This window comes from Trifolium pratense, linkage group LG2 (assembly GCF_020283565.1).
Source record: "Trifolium pratense cultivar HEN17-A07 linkage group LG2, ARS_RC_1.1, whole genome shotgun sequence".
NCBI lineage: Eukaryota > Viridiplantae > Streptophyta > Magnoliopsida > Fabales > Fabaceae > Trifolium > Trifolium pratense.
Window position 1 is genome coordinate 18,796,512 of NC_060060.1, and position 20,506 is coordinate 18,817,017.

Sequence of the window (20,506 nt, forward strand, 5' to 3'; positions counted from 1 at the left end):
AGTTGCAATTCAACTGCAAGAAAATACAGTGGAGCAATTTTTTTATTATTATTTAAATAAATAATAAAATAAATAAAAAAAGGGCCTACAGCATTGTCATGCTGTTAATTATCAACAGCAGGCAATCCAAACATCTTACATTTTATACTTCTGAAAATAATTTGATATCATATCTTGAAAAGCAACATTTCCTGCTTTCTTGTATTCCAAGCAATCTTGCTTCTGAGTTGATTTCTCTTGATTTATTGCTTAAAAACCTCTAAAATAAGTCTAATGTTCCTTAAATAAGCATGGATTATGAGAGTGTGACGATACGTCATCAGAGTCCTGGTATTATAAAGTTTATCTGCAAGGTTAGTAAAATCTGACAAAAAAACGTAAATATATAAATTAAAAAATAAACTTGATTCCTGCTATAATATATCTTTAATTTGGATTCCGATAATTTCTTTCCACTTTTTTGTGATATTTCTCTTTTTTGTGTGTAAAATAGTCTAGTGGCTAAAATTTCACTTTTTAAAGTGAAACAGTGATAATATCAGGGTTCGAACCTCGGCCCCTATATTTTAGATGCAATGTCCCTATCAACCGAATTATTTTCAAGTTGACTTCTCTATATTTCTCTTCTAACTCTCTCATCTCACTCTCTCTCCTCATCGTAAATTAATTTCACTTTGCTAGTGTTAACACTATAAAACGTTTCGTAAAAAAAAAAACTATGAAACGTAGAAGACCAACTCGGAACAAAGAAACTAAAAAGTTAAAAAAAACTACTCCCTCCGTCACATTTATAAGTAAATTTTACTTTTTTGGTATATTGAAAAATGAATGTATATGACCTATATTATAGACTACATACATTCTTTTTTCAATGTACCAAAAAAATTAAATTTACTTATAAATGTGACCAGAGAAAGTAAAATATTGCTTAAAATTAAGATAAGGGGAGCAGCTAATTTTGCATATTTTCAAACAAAATAAATTATAATGTTTATAATAAACTGAAGAAAAGGGTACACATCTAATAGAGATACATCAAACATGTGCACATTCTTCCCTGTTTTTGTTTGATTGTGCTTAAAGGAGAACCCAACTATGACTTATTTCTTCCACGTAAAAGTAAAGCAAAATTTTGAATTAACTTTGCAAAATTAATTGTGTCCCCTCATTATCATTCATGCAAAGTGAAATCAATGATAAACGACTAAGAGCTATTTGGTGTCTAAATTTGTAGTAGCCAACTGAAACATCTCTTATTGTCACATTTTCTCTAAACACACTATGTTATGTCCTATTCCTTACTTAGTGTCTAAGGACCCATCTCAATATGTCCTAATCACATTGCTAGTGTATAAATTATACATATTCTATGCTACACAAAATAATCTAACTATACATTAATAAAAACATGGATCATCATGGAATATTTTGCACCAAAGGTAAAATTCTAAGTTTATTTTTTATATCTATATAGTAATCAATTAAGTTCTTTATTTTCATGCCTCAAAGTTTTGGTAACAAAAGTTTTTATTTTTATTTTTACGTTTGTAGTAGATATGTCACATAAAAATGTTCTTGAGGTTCCTATTTCAGCAGAGGAATTGAAGATACGAAGTGAGCTTGCAATAAAGATTGAAAGGGATTTAGAAAATGAGATTAAGGAAGGTTTATGCAATCTTGCTTGTCGATTGCACCGAATTTTTCAGCAGAGGAAGTTGAGGGAAGCAAAAGAAGCAGCATGTAAGGTAGATAACAAAATTAGAGAACTTTCTGAAGTGATTATAAGAATAAGAATTGAAGGGGGGACTAAAATTGAGATTAAGGAAGTTAAGAAAGAAGCAAATGAAAAAGGTGGTAATTTTGGACAGAAAAAATGTTTGAAAGAAGTGAAGAAAATTGATTGGGAGAAAAGTTTGAGAAAAGGTTCAAGTCCTGTTTGTGTAAAAGGATCATATGTTAAATCAAAGCAGAAGGATAGAATGATGATGAGGGGAAAGAATGGAAGTGAGGATAAGAAGCTAATTCAATTGGTGTGGAAGGTTTAAATCTCAATTTCTTTGGTTTGTTTTGTTTTTTTTTTGCCTTTTCATCATTGGATTTTTTTTCTTCTTTTTCTTGATTTGCATTGTATGAAAGTATAGAAATGAATGGATTGAAGGCTTGAAAGTTGTTTGCATGAAATTTGAGATTACAAAGCGGAAAAAATTCTCTTTAGGCCCTTTGAAATGCTCTAAAACCTTCTCAAAAACAAAAAAAAAATGTAAGAAGTATTTATATCGGATATTAGGCATAAGCAACTTTTTCTTTTCTTTTTTTGAAAAAAACAAACTGAGTGCATTTCATTCATAATAATAATTTCAATATAGATATAAACAACTTTAGCAAACTTATTTTATTTGTTTAAATATAGTTTTGATCTTTTTATTTTTATTTTTTTAAATTTTGATTCCCCTATTTTAAAAACTACAATATTTTAGTCCTTTTATTTGGGTTCAAATTTGACCACGTGGCAAAATAACATTATATTGTCTCTATTTGATGAGTTAAATTATATAATTTATGCTAAAAAAAGAGAAGTTTTCATCATCCCCTATTTTGAGTAGTTCTAATTTTATTTTATTTTATTTTCTAGTAGTTTAATGGTTAGATTTCCACCCTTAAAGGAAAATAAGTGGAGTGTCCGAAGTTCGAATCCCGGCTCCTACATATAAAATGCAATATTTCTATTAATTGAGTTAGGTTCATCGTGACAGTAGCTCTAAATTTTTACTATTATTAAAATGATTTTAAATAAACAAACCATTTTCTATATATTTTAAATTTTTTAAAATTAATCTATTAAGTTATGAAATATTATAATATTTTTTATAAAGTATAACAAACACACCCTATAATAATGACATAAAAGAAATTCCAAACACTATCCAACATTGTTCAAGTTTTCTCTCCCGATCCCCCGCCTTTTTTTTATACCCCTTGCGGTTTGAAAAAATTTGGCCAACTTATTTCGGTTTCTACGAACCGAAATTTTTAAACATGGAAAAAAAAAATTGGTTTATATAAACCGAAATAACATAAATTTACCCCCAAAAAGAAGAAAGATTTATGTGAAAATTCGTGTAGATCTACCGCTGATAAATTTAGCATATCTCTCTGAATATAAGTCGTATGCTAATGATTTTTAATCTAGTGTAAAGAAGACAAAACTTACTACAAGATTGACACCAGAATTGTTAAATTTCATTAAGTATAGTATGAGAAAATCTACCTACAAGTTTGAGAAAAGTTTTTGCAAAATGTTGTAGAGATACATGTGGTAAATTTATCATAGCTCTCTGAATATAAGTCGTATGCTAATGATTTTTAATCTATAGTAAAGAAGACAAAATTTACTACAAGATTGATACCAGAATTGTTAAATTTCATTAAGTATAGTATGAGACAATCTACCTACAAGTTTCAGAAAAGTTTCTGCTTTGTTTCTCTACCAGTACCCATTATTTGGCAAACTGAACCAATTGGATAGTTAAACTTCAAAAAAAATTTATATTTGTATTCTTGACACCCAAACTTTCCAACGAGTGGTCGTTTACTCAAATCGGACATCGTTTAGTATTTCAAATAAATTGTGGAAGTTGAGGGTCTCATGCAGAATTTATGCAGGAAATCTGGAACAAAATTTGGAACACATTATTTCGGTTTATATTAACCGAAATTTTTTAGCATGACAAAAAAATTTGGTTCGTATAAACCGTACCCCAATGGCAAAAATAGAAATTTAGGGGATAGAAAAGAAATGTGGAAGGTTGGGAGATAAAACTTCAACATTGTTTTCAAAGACTTGGGCTTTTATGGCACTAGCGGGCCAAGGAATGGTATACACAAGCATCTTTGCAGACAACATTTTGAAAAGTGATACTTTCTTTTCACATCCCCGTGACACTCACACACCCTCTGACATTTCCAATTTACTCCCTCACTATTTTGGAGTGTGTAAAATGACAAAAAATTAAAAACAACTGTTCGCATGCTACACTGCGAACAGTGTTCGCATCCCACATAGCAAAACTGTCGGCAGTAAAAAAAAGGTCTACCATGCAGTCAATGGTCATGTGGCCAAATGTTATTGACCACGTGGGAGGCAACGATGTGGCTACAGCCAATCACATCGCTTAAAAAATTCTATAAAAAAAGAGGACTATTGTGTGAAAAATTCACACCATAGCTCTCATTCTCTCCCTCCTTCGTTCTGTCATTCTTGTAGTTTTTTTTAAAAAAAATATTGTTTTTAATTTTAAATAATTTCGTCTAAACGACCGCATAATCCGTCGTCGGTTACTCAAGGAATGAATGTAATGATTAGGAGTCATTATAATCGCAAACTTGAATTGTTACTTGTCTTCAAGGAACACATTTATAAATTGAACAATCACAAATGATTGACAACATCCTTACACAACTTCAAATACAATAACTTGAAAGTTCCTCTAAGCACTTCAATGATCAAACCTTCAATGCAACTTTTCTTCACAATGACTTCACACACTCACTTTCTCTCACCGTTTAATCGGTTAATCACTCAATAAACACAAACAAAACCATTCTACCATAAACTTGCAAGAATTCTAAAAATCGATCAATTAATCAACATGTAACAAAAAATACACTTTTTTTAAGATCTTAAAGGTTATAGTTTGACTTAGGTTAAGGGTGTGGATGTTTTTGAATAGTAGTTTAAAAACTTGAAGTTAAAGCACAAAACCTTGTTTTAACAAAATAAATTGAATATATTCCACCATTCAAAAGTACTAGAGAACAATTTATTTAAATTTCAATTTTTCGAAAGATATATACATGCATTCTTATACATTTTTCTTTTCTTCCTTTCTTTCTTTCTTTCTCTCTTTGTTCTTTTGTTTTGTTTGAAGAGGTCAATTTTTTTAAATATACAAATTTTTGGCTTCTTTTTCAATGCAAACTTTTCAACTACCATAAACTTTATGTTCTCTAGTACCTCAACCCCAAACTAATTAGAAAGTTGCAAGTTCCAAAAGTAATCCCAAATTTAACACGAATATTTGTAAGTCAACTGAACTCCAATAAATTTGAATTTTTTTTTCTTTTAACTCAAAGGGTTAATAGACAAACAAATAACATAAGGCTTAAAGGGAGTTAAGCAAAGGATAGAATCATGAAAATGTGGCTTCAAAGGCTAAAGGTACCAACAAACATTGCCTCAGTGTATAAATCATCACCGTTAATCAATAAAAAAAAATCAGTGCAAGTTCTAGGGAATAAACACAAGTATGGATACTCACATAGCATAGATAGTAATGTGGTGGATCATTAATTAAATGTGTTAGAATAGAAAATATTATATTATTATTTGTTGAGAAAATATCTCTATGATTACGTTTTTTTATTCTTAGCCTTATAATTAAGGGATTTAGTTTAGATTTAAATATATTCACTTGGTTATAAATAACAAGGTAGTCGTACTATTTTACAGTATTATGTAAATAATGTAATTAGATCATTATCAATAATATTTTATGTTCCTTATTGTTTTCTCCTATTCTTTCACCTAAATACCTTAAATTCAACAAAATGATTTAGCAAAAAGTATATCAATTTGCTCACTGCATTTGGATTATAGTGTTGTGAGGAATGAAGTTGCACGAAAAAAGTAAATGAATAGGTGTATATGAAGATCAAATTGGATAATTCTTTGAAGGAGCACTTGGTTTAAATCAACTATACCTAATGTAAGGAATGGTTTGCTGGCGAATGTTTTAGAATTGGCCTTGATCCATAAAGGATTCAATAGTATCCTTATATGCACAAGTCAAGGGATGATAAATCTAATATTTTGCATGCATGTGGTTTTAAGTTTAACAAAAGAAAGAACAAAAGAATGTTTTTTTTTTTTACAAACAGACAGAACAAAAGAATGTTAGTGGTTAATTAGCTTTTGGTACTTGGGGGGTGGTACGTAATGGAGTTTGAGGATGAGTTGGATTAAAGAGGAGAAGGTTTTTTTTAGGGAACCGTTGTGTAAATGTGAGCTAAGAGCATATGAGCTCTGCAACAAAGAAGATGGTGAAATTGTTTAATGGAATCGGAGCTATGCAACAAAGTGAACATTATATATCTAAGTTATTAGATCTATAATGTAATAAGCCGGCTGAAACATCTCGCTACCTAAGGAGCAAACCGTTCCAATGTATATAAGGAAACTCACCCCCTTTCCCCTCCCCTCGTTCCATCAATTTAAAAAAATGTGGTGGGGGGGGAGGAAAATATGGTAGATGTTGGTGAGGAGGAGGACGAAGAAGAGGAGGAGGAGGAGCTGAAGATTAATGCTAATACATATATATATATATATATATATATATCCTGAGGAGGAGAGATTCTTAGAGTTAGCGGACCTCTCCACTATCGATTACTACAATATTTCCAACCATGATCATTAAAGAACACTGATGAGAATGTTATGAGTAACCGACGAAAAACTATGCAGTCGTTTACATACGAAATGACAAAAACTAAACAAATTAAACTAACTAAAAATGAAAAAGAAAAAACAGAAGAAAAGAGGAGAGGTGAATGAGAGAAGAGAAGAAAAAAGGGTATTTATAGATTTTTGAAAGCCTTGTGATTGGCCAAAGTCATGTCATGGCCGCACAAGTGGAAAACCAATCAAACTTGACCATCAACTGATCCGCTAATTACAAATATCTCACAGATCGCTTCCTATATTAGATTTCCATTGATTAATGATTTTGTAGACAAATAATCTTTCCTTCATAGCCGACTACTTTTTACTTTTAATATGTCCTTCATTTTTTATCTACAAAACTCAAATCTAAAACTTATTAATTGATTGAAGTAAAAAGTTTCAATCAAACCAACATAATCTCAGTTGGTGTTTGTAATTTTAGTACGTATATAACAACAACCAAAGTGTTTTTATGTTCCCTTTTTATTTTTCCTAAGAGAAATTAATAACAATGTGGGCCAATTGGGCTCCCCATGACAATACTCCTGGAATCATTGTGAAAGCTAAATATCATTGTTTGCATATTAGGAACCACTAGGGACAACAAATGTTGAAGGTAATTGGTAAGGCAGCTACCTTGCCAGCAAGCCACAATAAGGATTCTTCATAAGGGACACAACACTAAGTAAGGTGACAAAACCAACTTCATTGGAAACTTTTCTCTTTCGAATCATCAATTTTCCTTTGGAAAAAGTTTGTAATCCAACCGAATCTATAACTGGTCCCTCTTCTTATTAGTTTCTTCCTTTGCATCTTTGAGTTGACCCTCATGGAGATGTGAGAACCATACATTGTGCACTTTTTCTCCTTCATAAATTAAACTTTCATTCGTCACTTGAAATTAGACATGGCAACAGGGTGGGACGGGAACAATTTTTGCCTTTCTCGTTCTTGAACCCGAAAGAGTTTGAGTATCTTATATCATATTTTTCCTGATCTCTAACGGGGATGAAAAATAGAATTCCAACCTCGTATTCGAATTCGATTATGTCTCGTCTCATTCACGCATGAACTTGTACAACTTACACTAGTACTTAATATACAAAAAATTGTCGTGTATGACTCTTCTATGTGTGAAAAAGCTATGATATGCTGGGGTGGGGCTGGGGCAGAGTAAGACTAGCCTAGTGCATCAAATGGATTATTTGGGCTTGGCCCACCTACTTCTTCTCTTATAAAGGTCTAGATTCCCTCCCACAAAACCTTGTCAATAAATATTAATGAGCTTAAATGAATTTTTCTTTTTACCAAAAAAAATTGTGCATTTCATTCAAAATCTGAGTATCAATATCAATACAAAGTGAAACATATAAGTGAAAATAAAGGATTTGGATTCAGCACGGTATATCTATATGTAATTAGTGCACCTGAATCGTCTCATCGAGATTAGACGGTTCTAATTTTATAGTCGGATTTTAATTATTTATAAATAGAAAAGTGGAGCTTAAATTTCAAACCATCCAATTTTAATCATGACAATTCATATATGGCCGACTGCACTACAGACTCTATTTTCTGACTGCACACAACTACAATCCAAAAATAAACAAGGGCAAACTATGATTAGTACTTGATTTGTAAGGAATGAGCCGCAATATTTGCTTGACCCTTAATATAACTTAGGCTTAAGTTGGGTAAAGAAGAAAGAATGTCAACACTGATATTTGATCATCCCAAAAGTCACCCATTGAAAGACCTTTACTTGATGCCAATCTACTAAATAGTAGCATCATCCCAAAATTTTATTTCTCTATATATCTATGCGTGGAACTGCAAATATATATTCATCACTTAAGATAGTTAAAATCCTAGAGGTTTTCAACTCCCAAAGTTTTTTCACCCATTTAATTAACACTTGCACTATGTTAGGATTCCATACATGCTCAATTGGAATTACCTTTTTGTTTGTTGTTGTTTTCTTAAACGCTTGTTTGTTTGAAAGCTAAACTAAAGAGTAATTCTTATGCAAAAAAAAAAAAAAACTAAAGAGTAATTAAATTGATCCTCATAATTAATTAGAAAGGCCTTAGATTGTACTACCAATTTTTTTTTTTTTTTTTTTTTTTTTTTTATTTTAAAAAGTTGATGGTTTATAAGTACCACCAACTTATTTACAAAGAAAATACTACAATTGTTGCTGCCAAGGATCGAACCCCTGACCAACAGCCTACACCCGCTCAAATTGTACTACCAATTCATCATAATATAAAGAACAAAAATATTGTATATAGGGTATATTACCTTTTCTATATTTTTAGAATCCCAAAAAAAAGACATCCTCACATCCTTTACAATTATATTCTACAATATTTTTTTTGGTTTTTCACTACCAGTTGAAACTGGTTCGGGGTCAGATGTACTATATTCTGCAATATATTATATGTTTTGAATAGCATTTTCATGAAACAAACACTGTGATGAACTTACTCATCGTGCAAAACTCAATTGAAATCTGTACCTTAGCAAATATTAAAGTATAATCCTTTATTTATTTTACAATTAGGAATTGAGACCAAAACATAAATTTCAAATGTGACTAAAAAGACATTGCAACTACATTAACCATACATTTATCGAGAAATTGTTAAAACGCAACCGCAATGACAAACCATAGTTAAATAAAATAACCAAGAGAGATAGATAGACAAAAGCCATCAAATCATGAACATGTTAACATATTGGAAGGGATGGGGTACAAGTATGTAGGGCAATTTAATCTGACTGATCATCACAGTCTAAAATGTAAATGTAATGTAACATAACATAGCACCAAGCAAGCAACAAACAATGGTTCCATTATAATATATATATGTGTGGACCACAAAGATGGATCATGAAACATGCAGCTTTATCTGATGCTGAAAACCCCCCAAAACAAGCAAAGCATCTTATACGTGTATTGGTAATGGGCATGGTTTGGACTACTTAACAAGCAAGCTGTCTACAACAAAACTATATCCTGTGCTACTATATACTTCAAATATCAAACATTTCCCTATTGTGTGTTTTTATAGTAAAGCTTCCAAACTAACCACGTTTCTACTTCTTTCCCTAAGTAATCAACCAAGTCCCCCCCTTTAGCAGCATGCATATTAAAGCTGACCCATAAACCTATTTATTTAACTACTATGATATATGGTCTCTAACTATACTATAGACCAATTATCATTAGTCAATTCTAACAATGATGAATGAAAATCTCTATTAGATAGGAGTACTCCATACTTACATAAAAGTTGGTTAAGTTACACTAAAGGTGTTCTTTTGATTGCTTATAATCCTTATGTACCTTGGTTTAATTATATATTAGTACTTTCCATTCCGCGTTTATTTTATCAATGGATATCTATTAGACTAGTAATAATGTAATATGACATCAGAGTATATCTAAGATTTGTTGAGTCGTATGCTATCAAGCTATAGCTTTCGATCACTTGGATCATATTTTAGATGTTTAGTTTTAGACGTGAGGATGTGTATGAATTAAGAGCTTTATATTGAATGAGATGAGATAACATTGTACACGATTTTATAATTGGGGGCAATCTTCTTCTTATAAGTTAATTTTATAGGAATTAGTCCAATATAAAAACCTATAAGATATCAAAATCAATCTTTTTTTAACTAGTCAATTTTTCTTCTAACTATATCTCTCTTCTTTACCAAACCCGTGGTATAGCTCGGACTTGTGACTTAAGATGACCTAATATTGATGCGAGTCGACGAAAAACATATTAATGATAAAAAAGAGACACTATTTAGCATTTTCTAAATATGAAAAGCCCTTGGTCTTCTACTTTATATTTGTGACATCATTCGTTGTCTAAAAATCTAAACAATTTTTAAGTATAGGTCTATTATAAATTAAATCAAATACAACACACTTTACCATTTTAGCAATCGAATTGATCATAACTATTTTGTTACATGTATTAGTTCTACTTTACTTTATAGCTTTATTGAATTAATTAGTACTCCACCATCTTATACAGTCAACTAAATGCAACAAGTCAACAAGTTTACCATGATTATGATGAAGAAGAGAACTGACATAACAGAGATTCTAGGGATCCTAATAGATTCTCTACTCCATTTTCTCAAAACGCCATTGATGGTAGTAGTTGGAAAGCTGAAAAAGAAAAGTCATGTCCCTATTATTTTCTATTTTACATCTAAATGCATATAGCTTGGTTTTTAACTTATAGAAGAGTAGGGTTGGTTAAAATGGGAAATATAATTATTTTCAAAGTGAATAACAAATATAGAACGGAAAAAAGTAAGAGAAAGAAAACAAATTTCATGTCATCAAATCATCACCTCAAAGGCACAAAAGGTTGAAATTTTGAGTTACTAGTACTTGTATTAAAGAAACAATCTAAGCCGTTCGTTTATTTATTATCCAAGGGTTTATATGGACTAACAACATTAAAGGTAAAAAAAATCAGTAAATCCAAGAGGGTAAGGTAGAAAATTGCCAATCTCTACATGACTCAAGAATACAATTTCTTTCAAATGAAATAATACTACATTAAAATAAAAAAAATCGTTAATATTCTTTTTTATATTAATGTGAGTGTAAAAAATAATACTCCCTCCATCGCTTATTAATGCAAGAGAAAACAGAACATGCACCAATAGTATAAAATAGTCGTCCAATATCAACCGTGTATATTCCAACAAATTACTCACTACACCCCACTTTAATGATATAATGTGGAAGAATAACTGATTGTTATTGGCCGTTTGTGTAAAAATATTTTACAATGACTTAGCATGTTCATTAAACTCTTAATGCAATGCATGTTGAATTTTTCAAAATATATTAAAGGACGATAAAATGTGAAAAAATGTTTTTTATAATTAGAGACTAAGAGTAAACAAAAACATTGTGTTCATCATGTAAGAAAAATAGGGGAAAATAACCAAACCATTCAAGAAATATTTCTCTAAGATGAGTTTAATTACCTCACGCCAGGGTTTGAGTCTACCAACTTTACTTCCCCAACACAGAAGAAAACATGGATAAATTAATAGTAGTACTTCTCAAATTTAATACAAATCACATGAAATAAACTAAAATATTCATTAGGGTACAGTTTCTTGCATCATCCATAAAATAATGCAATGAAAATTTCAACTATTGATATATAATAGTACTAACAAAAATCCATGAAATAAACTAAAATATATATTGATTGGTGAACAGTTCCTTGCATCATCCATAAAATGATGAAATGAAAATCCCAGCTATTGATAATACTAACAAAAATCTGGTTCCGAAAATATGTGTCACTATATTATCATCATTTATTTTATTTTTTTTAAAAGCAAATTAAAAATGAAATGCATTTAAATAAGGCACTAGAGGTACCAACAAAGAATAAGGTTAAAATTTCTCGTTTCAAAAGATAATGAGTACAGAAATTATATACATTATTGAATCTACAAACATCTGGAAACTAAACAAATTAACATATCTGAGCAAAATATTTGCAAATTCATGTGTTTATACATAAATAAATTAAGATGAGTACTATAACATAAAGGAAATTAAGGGAGGAGAATAAAATAAAACCACAAAGAAAAACTGAATATGCTTGAAATTTTTATTTTTTTTACACACATTCCATAGAGATGGTAAATGTATGTTTAGACATTGGATGGCCTAAATTTGCCACTATAATTTTAATAAAAACTACATTTAAATTTTTAACAAAATGATACTATTATTGCAATTTTGTTAAATTAACCGCAAATCCAAACAAGCATTCACTAACTGCATGGTTGATTTTACTTTAAAGTTTAGCAAAATCAAAGTGAAGGACCGTAATTTAACATGTAAAATTACACTTTAGAGATTCGACAAATTCACCATACCACCGTAAATTTGTCAAATTTATTGTGATTTCAAACATTCACTCAGACACTAGTTAGAAGGAAGATTTTTGTCACTGTTCCAGGTGTATATAGAAGGATCCAAAAATTTTTGGTGTTAGATGAAGAAGCAAAAGAAGAAGAGACAAGCAAATACATAGAGAAAGACATGAAAAACGGAAAATGCAGGTATATCATATGTGTGCTAAAACAACATTGATTCTTTCGAGAGAACAACTGTCATAGGATGGAGAAATTATCAATATATAGACAAACAAAATTAATCTAGAGGGGTCATCTATTTTTAGCTTCATGCATAACATAACCTTAACCTTCAACAACAACTACTACCATGATGTCATCCACATTCACCAACACCACCACCACCATAACACAACACTAGAACTAGAACATGTACATTGTACATATAAAACTAATTCATAATGACCAAAAGTCTAATTAAAATTAAAATCATCAAATTAGTTCATCAACAATAATAAGATCCTCTAATTTAAATTAAAGTACTAGAATCTTAATCTTAATTACCTAAACTCTTAAACACTAACACAAATTAAGTACCATAAATAATATATAATATAATATTCCCTTCCATGCCACTTCTACCACCCATTTCCTCAAATGACAAAGGGAATAAAACCCTAAGAAAGAAAAGTTTCAAATTTTATTAATGGGTTTTTTATTTTTCATTGTTCTAGGGCTTCTTACCAAGAGTGTGTTTGTTGTTATGCATCCAAACCTTAAGAACATGACGCTTAACACCACTTTCATTGCAAAAATCTTGAACCAAACCTTCATCATGTTTCTGAATTCTCCAACCCAATTTCTCAGCTAATTCCAACATCTTATCTTTCTGCTCCGGTGTGAACTTTGTTCTATGTCTCTTCTTACTAGACCCACCACCACTTGGATTCGAAACATCTTCTTGCTCTTCTCTCGTACTCTGAGTCCCTCCACCTCCACCGGAGGTGGATGGCAGAGCAAGTGTCCCCGGCCTCTGCTGTCCAGAAACATGCAAATACCCGGCCGGGGTACGATAGTATGCCGCAAATTGTGGCGGAGGTGGTGGGTGGTGACCATGATGTGTCAACAGAAAAGGGTCACCACCACCGGTGATAATATCCGTGGTCTCTTTGCGATGGAAATTACGGTGGCAATTACAAGCAGCACATTTTAAAGACTCCAAACTTCCTTCATTTCCAGCTGGCATAAACTCGCCGCAACCGTCGAGAGCATGACCACCAATTCCGACAGCATGATTCTTTAAACACTCTCTATACCTTGATTTTCCGTTTCCGACACCGATGTTACTGTTTCCGTTGTTGTTGTTGTTAACCATGATGTTTCTGAGTGGCTGAGACACCATGATAGGTTCAGTTCCACCTGGCATCTTAACTCGGGATGAGTTAGGTAACGAGTCATAACTCGCACATAACTCTTCCTCTTGTTCTTCTTGATCTTCTTCAAATTCCATTTTTGTAGCAAAATTTGGAAGCAATAGTAATAGTAATAGTAATAATTAATAATAATTTGAGTTGAAATTGAAAGAAGAAAGAAAAAAAACTAAAACTAAGACTAAGGAACATTCACTTTTCACTTTCTTTGTTCAAAGGAAGGTTTCAATTTTGTTCATTCCAAATTCATATAGAAATATACACCACTCACAAATTCTCTTTCTCTGTGATGGACCATTGATGATGACCTTTTACCGGCTATGTCCGGTTAGATGGTAACTTTTGGTTTTTAACTTAGTGGAGATGAATGAGTAAATTTAACTGTGAAAATGTTTAACTTTTTTCACTTTTATGGGGACAATAGTACTCTGCTCTGGTAGTAGCAGGAGTATGAGCCAAAGGACGAATCACAAAAGAGGAAAACGACAAAAACAACTAATAAATCAAATATTGTTTTCCTGCAATATCATATTTTGTTTAATTAATTAATATTGTTTTTTATTTTATTTTTTTAATAAAAAATCTCACAAAGTGTTTTAATGTATGTCCCCGTGAGTTTATCTCGGTTGGTATGTCGCGTTATATATGTAGGAGTCGAGTTTCGAATCCCGAACACTCAATTTATTTGTCTTTAAGGTGGAGTTTCTGGCCACTAGACTATTTGACAAGAAAAAATTTAGACTTTAATTAAACTGAAAGTGCTTCAACCAAGTCATTGAGCTCCAATAGTTAATGAACTTCTTTTAAGACGGATCTTTCAAAATAATCGGAGTTCGATTTTTGATAGAAACTCACAATTAATCTCTAAATTTAGACTTTAATAAATTACTGGAACTTTCTTTTCCTAAAACCAAAAGGTTAATACCAATTTTTTCTTTTTTAAAAAGACTCGTGTTATTTTATTAAATTGTAAGAGACTCGAGTAAGACTTCTATATCAACACCAAAGATTAGATGACAATTTATAGAATAATCGATGTATATATATATAAGAAAATATAATTTTGGGCTGGCAATGACCCAATTGGCTCCATGTGAAGCTTTGTTCGTGTCTTTAGTCCTATGAAAGTTAGGGTTTAATTAACAAGAAAATGTGTGCATTGCTAATTTACACTTTAATGTTTTAGGTAGATGTAAATTAGCGACCTTATATAGAACTACTCTCCGTAACAAAGGTCACAAGCTACTAATATAGACCAAACTCACGACATTAACCATAATTACCTAACGGATAAGATGGATAGCTTAATTGATCGAGCTAAGGATTAAAAAGTTTGAGACTCAAAATTTAAGTCTTGATAAGAAGGAAAAAATTAACATTTAAAACAATTAACATGCTAATTATTTATCATTAATAAAAATAGTTACCTAACAATATACGCTTGTGGATGTGTTCCATTCAAATTTTAATATTATATGAAAGAGAAAAACAATGTACAATTTTACATTATAAGTTAAATGAGCTTTTTTATAGAATCATTAAAATATGTGAAATTTTAAAATTGCCCTTATAGTAAAGTGTAACAAAAACGAGGTTATTATTATAATAAGGGAGGAAGGAATAACAAAAGTACCAAACAATATATTTAGAGATTTTTTTTTTTTGGTATTATATTTAGAGATTTTTAGGTTCTACGTTTGTAATTGTTAGATTTTTTAAGATTTTTAGGTAATATTTAATTTTTTTAAGTAATAAATAGATCGATTATGTTTTTAACCGATTGTATTGTTACAATTCGAGTTAACTTTTATGACTTTGTTACACTATGACAGTTAACGAAGACTTGTGGTGGTTCCTAAGAACCCCCTATTCATCCTTGCTCTCTATTTCGTGATCAAAAGTTTGGAAATGCGGAAATCTTGACTCCTATATAGACTTTTTTTATGTTGAGTGTTTTGATTAAAAAGTTACTTGTTAGAGGAAATTAACTGAAAAGTTAACTGTGCAACACAAATATATATGTTTGATAATATTTCTTTTTCATAAATTTATAATTTATTTTCACTACATTTTAGGTTATAAGCTTATAAACTTATATTAAAAAAACATTGTATGTTTGTAACATTTTTCCTCATAACTTACAGTTTAATTTTCCTACATTCAACTTATTAAAAAAAAAAATTTAAGAAATTTGGAAACATGATAAATTTAGCCACGGGGCAGCAAGTGGTGAGGGAAACTCAAACTCCAAAGACAAAACAGTACAGTGAAACTGAAAGGCTGTAGTGTAAGCTAATTTCAGGGTGACTGTTCCTTTCCATAGTTCACGCATTCCCCCGTACCTGTAACAAACTGACGCCGATGGGACCTGTTCACGGTGGCGCGTGGAGTGGCGCGTTGAGTAAAAGGATCAGATTATTTTTTCGTTCGTTCCAACATGGGAGGAATCAAATGGGAAAGATGATGATGTGTTTGGTGTGGGGGTACTACATTACATAATAGGCACTAGTACTACTAGCATAGCATGGCATAGGTGTAGAAGAGATAGACAGGGACACAAGAATTCATAGAATTTAGTTGAAGAATATATATAGACTAGATGCATAACATTTTTAATTAAACTAAAATATTAATTTTTTTAGTATATGAGATTGAAGGGAGTACACTTATAAAATGTATAAAATTAAAGCTTCGATTGGATTTGCAAGTCAAGATGATGGAACTATTACATGCGTTGTTATAGACATTATAATATACTATAAATTTAAATGCAGTTTTAGTCACTTACTGTATTTTACAAAAGGTATAATTTTGGTTCTCTATTTTTTAATATATTTTTTTTTTTGCGCAATTTTAGTTTCTCTATAATTATAAAAGTGATTTTGACATACTTTTATATTTTGACTGGGAGACTCACTTATACGTTGCTCAAATTCAACTCTTTCAATCAATGTGAAATTTAACCCACACTTAATAGACTTAACATTTTCTTTCAAGTGTGAGAATATGTGCAAATCACCACTACTCGCTCTCCTATCAACCAGACTTTGATAACATAGTTGTGCATTAAGAGGGAGTCTCATCGAGTTGAATCAACACATTAGGTCATGAACAACTATATTGATAGTGACTTTGATATCACATTTTCATTCAAAACTTTAAAGCATCAAGTTTATAGGTCATCCCACATATTTATTGTTCAACATTAATTTTTTGATTATGTGAGACTTAATTCACACTTGATAGATCTCAACATTATAGTAACCACTAACATTATTGAAGAGTACAGGGAAGCTTAAGGAGAAAATGGGTCAACGCTTAGGATCACAAGAGAGGGAGACTTAACCACTCATACTTGAAACCCAACAATCTCCTATCATTAGGTTAATGGGTCACCTATCATATAAATCCAACATTCTTCAAATACATAGTTAATGTGAGACTTAACCACTCACACTTGAAACCCAACAATCTCCCCCCAAGTGTGAGTTCTCACATTTATAGTTAATCCAATAACCTTATGGCTGGAGATGTGGTGTCTCCCTTTCTTGTAAGAAGAATGTCAGATTTACAAAAAAGATAACTCATTAACCTAACATCTTAAAATTTTGCATGGAGATATAATGTCTTTATCTCTTATTCGTTTGGTTTAATGAAAAGAAAGTGGAAGGAAATAAAATTAAATAAACCAATAAATGAATTTACATTAACTTTATTCTAAGTACATTTATTAATTTCGGTAATTTTCTTTTCTACTTCATTATTTTCACTCAACCAAACCTAAACCTAAAAATTTCTGAACATTAATCCATTAATCCATTATTTCTGATGAGTTCTCCCAAATTCCCTAACAAAAGTAATCATGTGGCATGCATGGGATTCTGCAGTCTAATCACACCAATTAAATTAACAAATGGCCCCTAAGTAATGGATGCATAAAGGGATTCCACGACTCCTTACCTTTGTTTGACAAGTACAATATTATTAGAAAACTCTTAAATTACAATTATGCAACTTATGACCCCTGCCCTTGGATCAAATAGCCATCAAATCACCCATGGTTGTCAATTGTCATATATATCCTTTATTCAGGACTTTATCTTTTATTTTCTTTTTAGTTATTTTTTGGGATTGTCTTTTTTTTTAGTAGTATTTCTTAATCAAAGATATAAATATTTTTGGCCAAGATTATTCAATTTCAAGCAAAATATAATACCATAAACTTTGTACTTATCAAAACAAGATAATGTACATTTGGACGTATTAAGGGGAATACATTTATTCACACAAAAAGGACATTGTGAAGATAATTATGAATCAGTGATCACTGGGGTACATGTCATGGTCTGAATACATTGTCGATTCATATAATCGTAAGCAAAATTAAATAGTCAATATTTTAACTTTCAATCACTTCATCGAGTCAGATAAATTTTAGCTAAAACAAGTAATAAAATTAAATAAAGACAATAATTACAAAATAGACCAATGTTGGGGAAAAGATAAGGAAGGAGGAAAGATAAAAGAGGGGATCGTGCTAATCCTCATACAAGATCCAAAGTGGCTAATCCATCGAAAAATTAATGTGTTTTATGTTACATGTATTTCCCTATTAAACAAATATGCAAATTAATTAGTGTACACGTGAAACTTACCTAAAAATACATCAACGTTCAGACACAAAAGTTGGAGCATGCATAATGAAGCTTTCTTCTTTTGAAAATAGGATTTAATAAGTATTTAGGCATTTTTAGATTGATAAAATGAAGCTATCTTCGAGTGCTGGGAAACCTATCTTCTCTCGCTCGATTGAGCGCTACTTGCCTATTGACAAAAGTCATTTCCGAAAAAGTCTTCGTGCTCAACTCGCTTTGTTTGTTGAAAGTTTGTAATCCAACTAATGTAACTACCAAAAACTACGGAGCGCGATTCTGCCATTCACATCATTAATCTAAACATGCACGTAATCAATCAATTGTTGTTGAATTTGATGGTAAAATCGAAAAGATATTCCATCCGACCTTAATTATAAGAAAATACTTTTTCTCAAATTCATTGAATAACTGATGTATTTAACTTTTATTATAGATTAGATATATCAGTTATTCAATGAATTTAAAAACGAATATTTACTTAAGATCTAAGGGATTACATCATTTTCTTTTTTCAAAAGAATCATTTCATTTCATTGTATGGTACAAAACAAACATAAGAATTTATTAGTTACCTATACAATTATAAATTCTGTAGAAATACTCGTGCACTGATTTGCAGTGATCTTAATTAACTCACACGAACTCATTAGAGAGTACTTGTACACAGCTAGCATTGTACTGTACAAAGATGACCTAGCCCCCTCCTCAACTGAGTTACATTGTATTTTGTTCAATCATAATTTTTTATATTGAATTTTGTTCGATCATCATTTTTTTATAGAAAAATCGCAAACCCTCATTTCAAGACTCACAACTACTCTAATTTTAATATATATACTTAAAACATTAGAGTTGTTGCGGTAAATTTTATTTATCTTGCGGTTGAACTCTAAATTAATACCAATGCGATTATAGATATCACAATGGTAGAGAAAATTTGGTGTCATAAAATATTTTTGTATCACCAATGGCTAGTTGATTCAGTGATGATTGACGTTGAACTTGGTAGGAAGGACAACAGTTCAATCTCTCGCAACTGCGATCGGGTGAGACTGAAACCATTTGATGCTAGAACTGATATACGAAACAAATTAAACCGGTGATGAAAGTAAAAAATAAAATAAAAATTGTATCATTTTATTTTCTTATTATTGTTATTGTGTGTCAGCTGGTGGGAAACCACAGAAAAAACAAATACAAAATGAGAAACAAGATATATATTTTAATAGTATTAAAACAGTGATATTGTGACCACCAAACCAAAACCAACCATATATATCCATGAATGAACTAACGATGAAATGAAAACTATTTCACTGTCTCTCTCCATTGCACGCCATGACGCAATTCTTCATTAACTTTTCTTTCTCAAAAAAATGAACACAGTGACATGAAGAATAAATAGATAAAGGAGTTAAGAAAAGTTATGTGTTCTCTTCTCTTCTCTTCTCTCCATGGGAGGTTGAGAGAGAATTGAGGAAAAAGAGAAAGAGATAGTGACAAGACAAAAAAAGAATAGGACGACCGTGAATTTGTATACAGTACTATTTATTTTCTTTCTATAATATTCTTCTGCAGCTTTAATTTTCTCTCTCTAATGCACACACACTGTACAGTACAAAAGATGATGAAAATTGAAACAAACAAAAACACACACGTATATAGTACGTATATACACTGAAAACCGTGGCCCCCTTAACTCAGCTTGCTTCTCGCAATGCCACTATTATCACCCACAATTCATCCACCAACCATGCATATAGTATAATAAAATCTACTTCAATCAACCAATCTCAACATGTATGGTATAGCTACAAAGGAAAATTCTAATATCTTACGCGTGAGTTTAATTTAGTTGACAGAGATATTACATTATATATGTAGAGGACTGAAGTTTGAACCCCGATCATCACTCTTATTCATTTTAAAGTAGATTGACTTAAAAATTAAACATTTTCTTATATATAAAATGGTAGGGAGTATTAGATTGGCTTATGAGAACCTAC

The 20,506-nt window shown here is 31.0% G+C and overlaps 2 protein-coding genes across 3 annotated transcripts; one reads left to right on the top strand and one right to left on the bottom strand.

The window, feature by feature from the left end:
- Positions 1–1,397: 1,397 nt before the first annotated feature.
- Positions 1,398–2,166, top strand: LOC123903824. Of its 2 annotated transcripts, none has more exons than XM_045953466.1 (2): positions 1,398–1,439; positions 1,555–2,166. In XM_045953466.1, the coding sequence occupies exons 1-2, from the start codon at positions 1,409–1,411 to the stop codon at positions 2,043–2,045; spliced, it is 522 nt and encodes a 173-aa protein (XP_045809422.1). In that variant the 5' UTR covers positions 1,398–1,408; the 3' UTR covers positions 2,046–2,166. The 2 variants fall into 2 exon arrangements, with proteins under 2 accessions (XP_045809422.1, XP_045809421.1); XM_045953465.1 differs by having other exon boundaries at positions 1,402–1,439; positions 1,552–2,166.
- A 10,547-nt stretch (positions 2,167–12,713) lies between these two features.
- On the bottom strand, positions 12,714–14,165 carry LOC123903825 (zinc-finger homeodomain protein 2-like). Its single transcript, XM_045953467.1, has one exon. It carries the CDS (start codon positions 13,923–13,925, stop codon positions 13,146–13,148), a length of 780 nt encoding a protein of 259 aa, XP_045809423.1. The 5' UTR covers positions 13,926–14,165; the 3' UTR covers positions 12,714–13,145.
- Positions 14,166–20,506: the final 6,341 nt, after the last annotated feature.

Coding starts and splice junctions, on each gene's coding strand:
- LOC123903824 (XM_045953465.1), top strand. CDS start 1,409: ATGGATCATCATGGAATATTTTGCACCAAAG. Junction 1,440..1,551: donor TGGAATATTTTGCACCAAAG/GTAAAATTCTAA, acceptor TTACGTTTGTAG/TAGATATGTCACATAAAAAT.
- LOC123903825 (XM_045953467.1), bottom strand. CDS start 13,925: ATGGAATTTGAAGAAGATCAAGAAGAACAAGAGGAAGAGTTATGTGCG.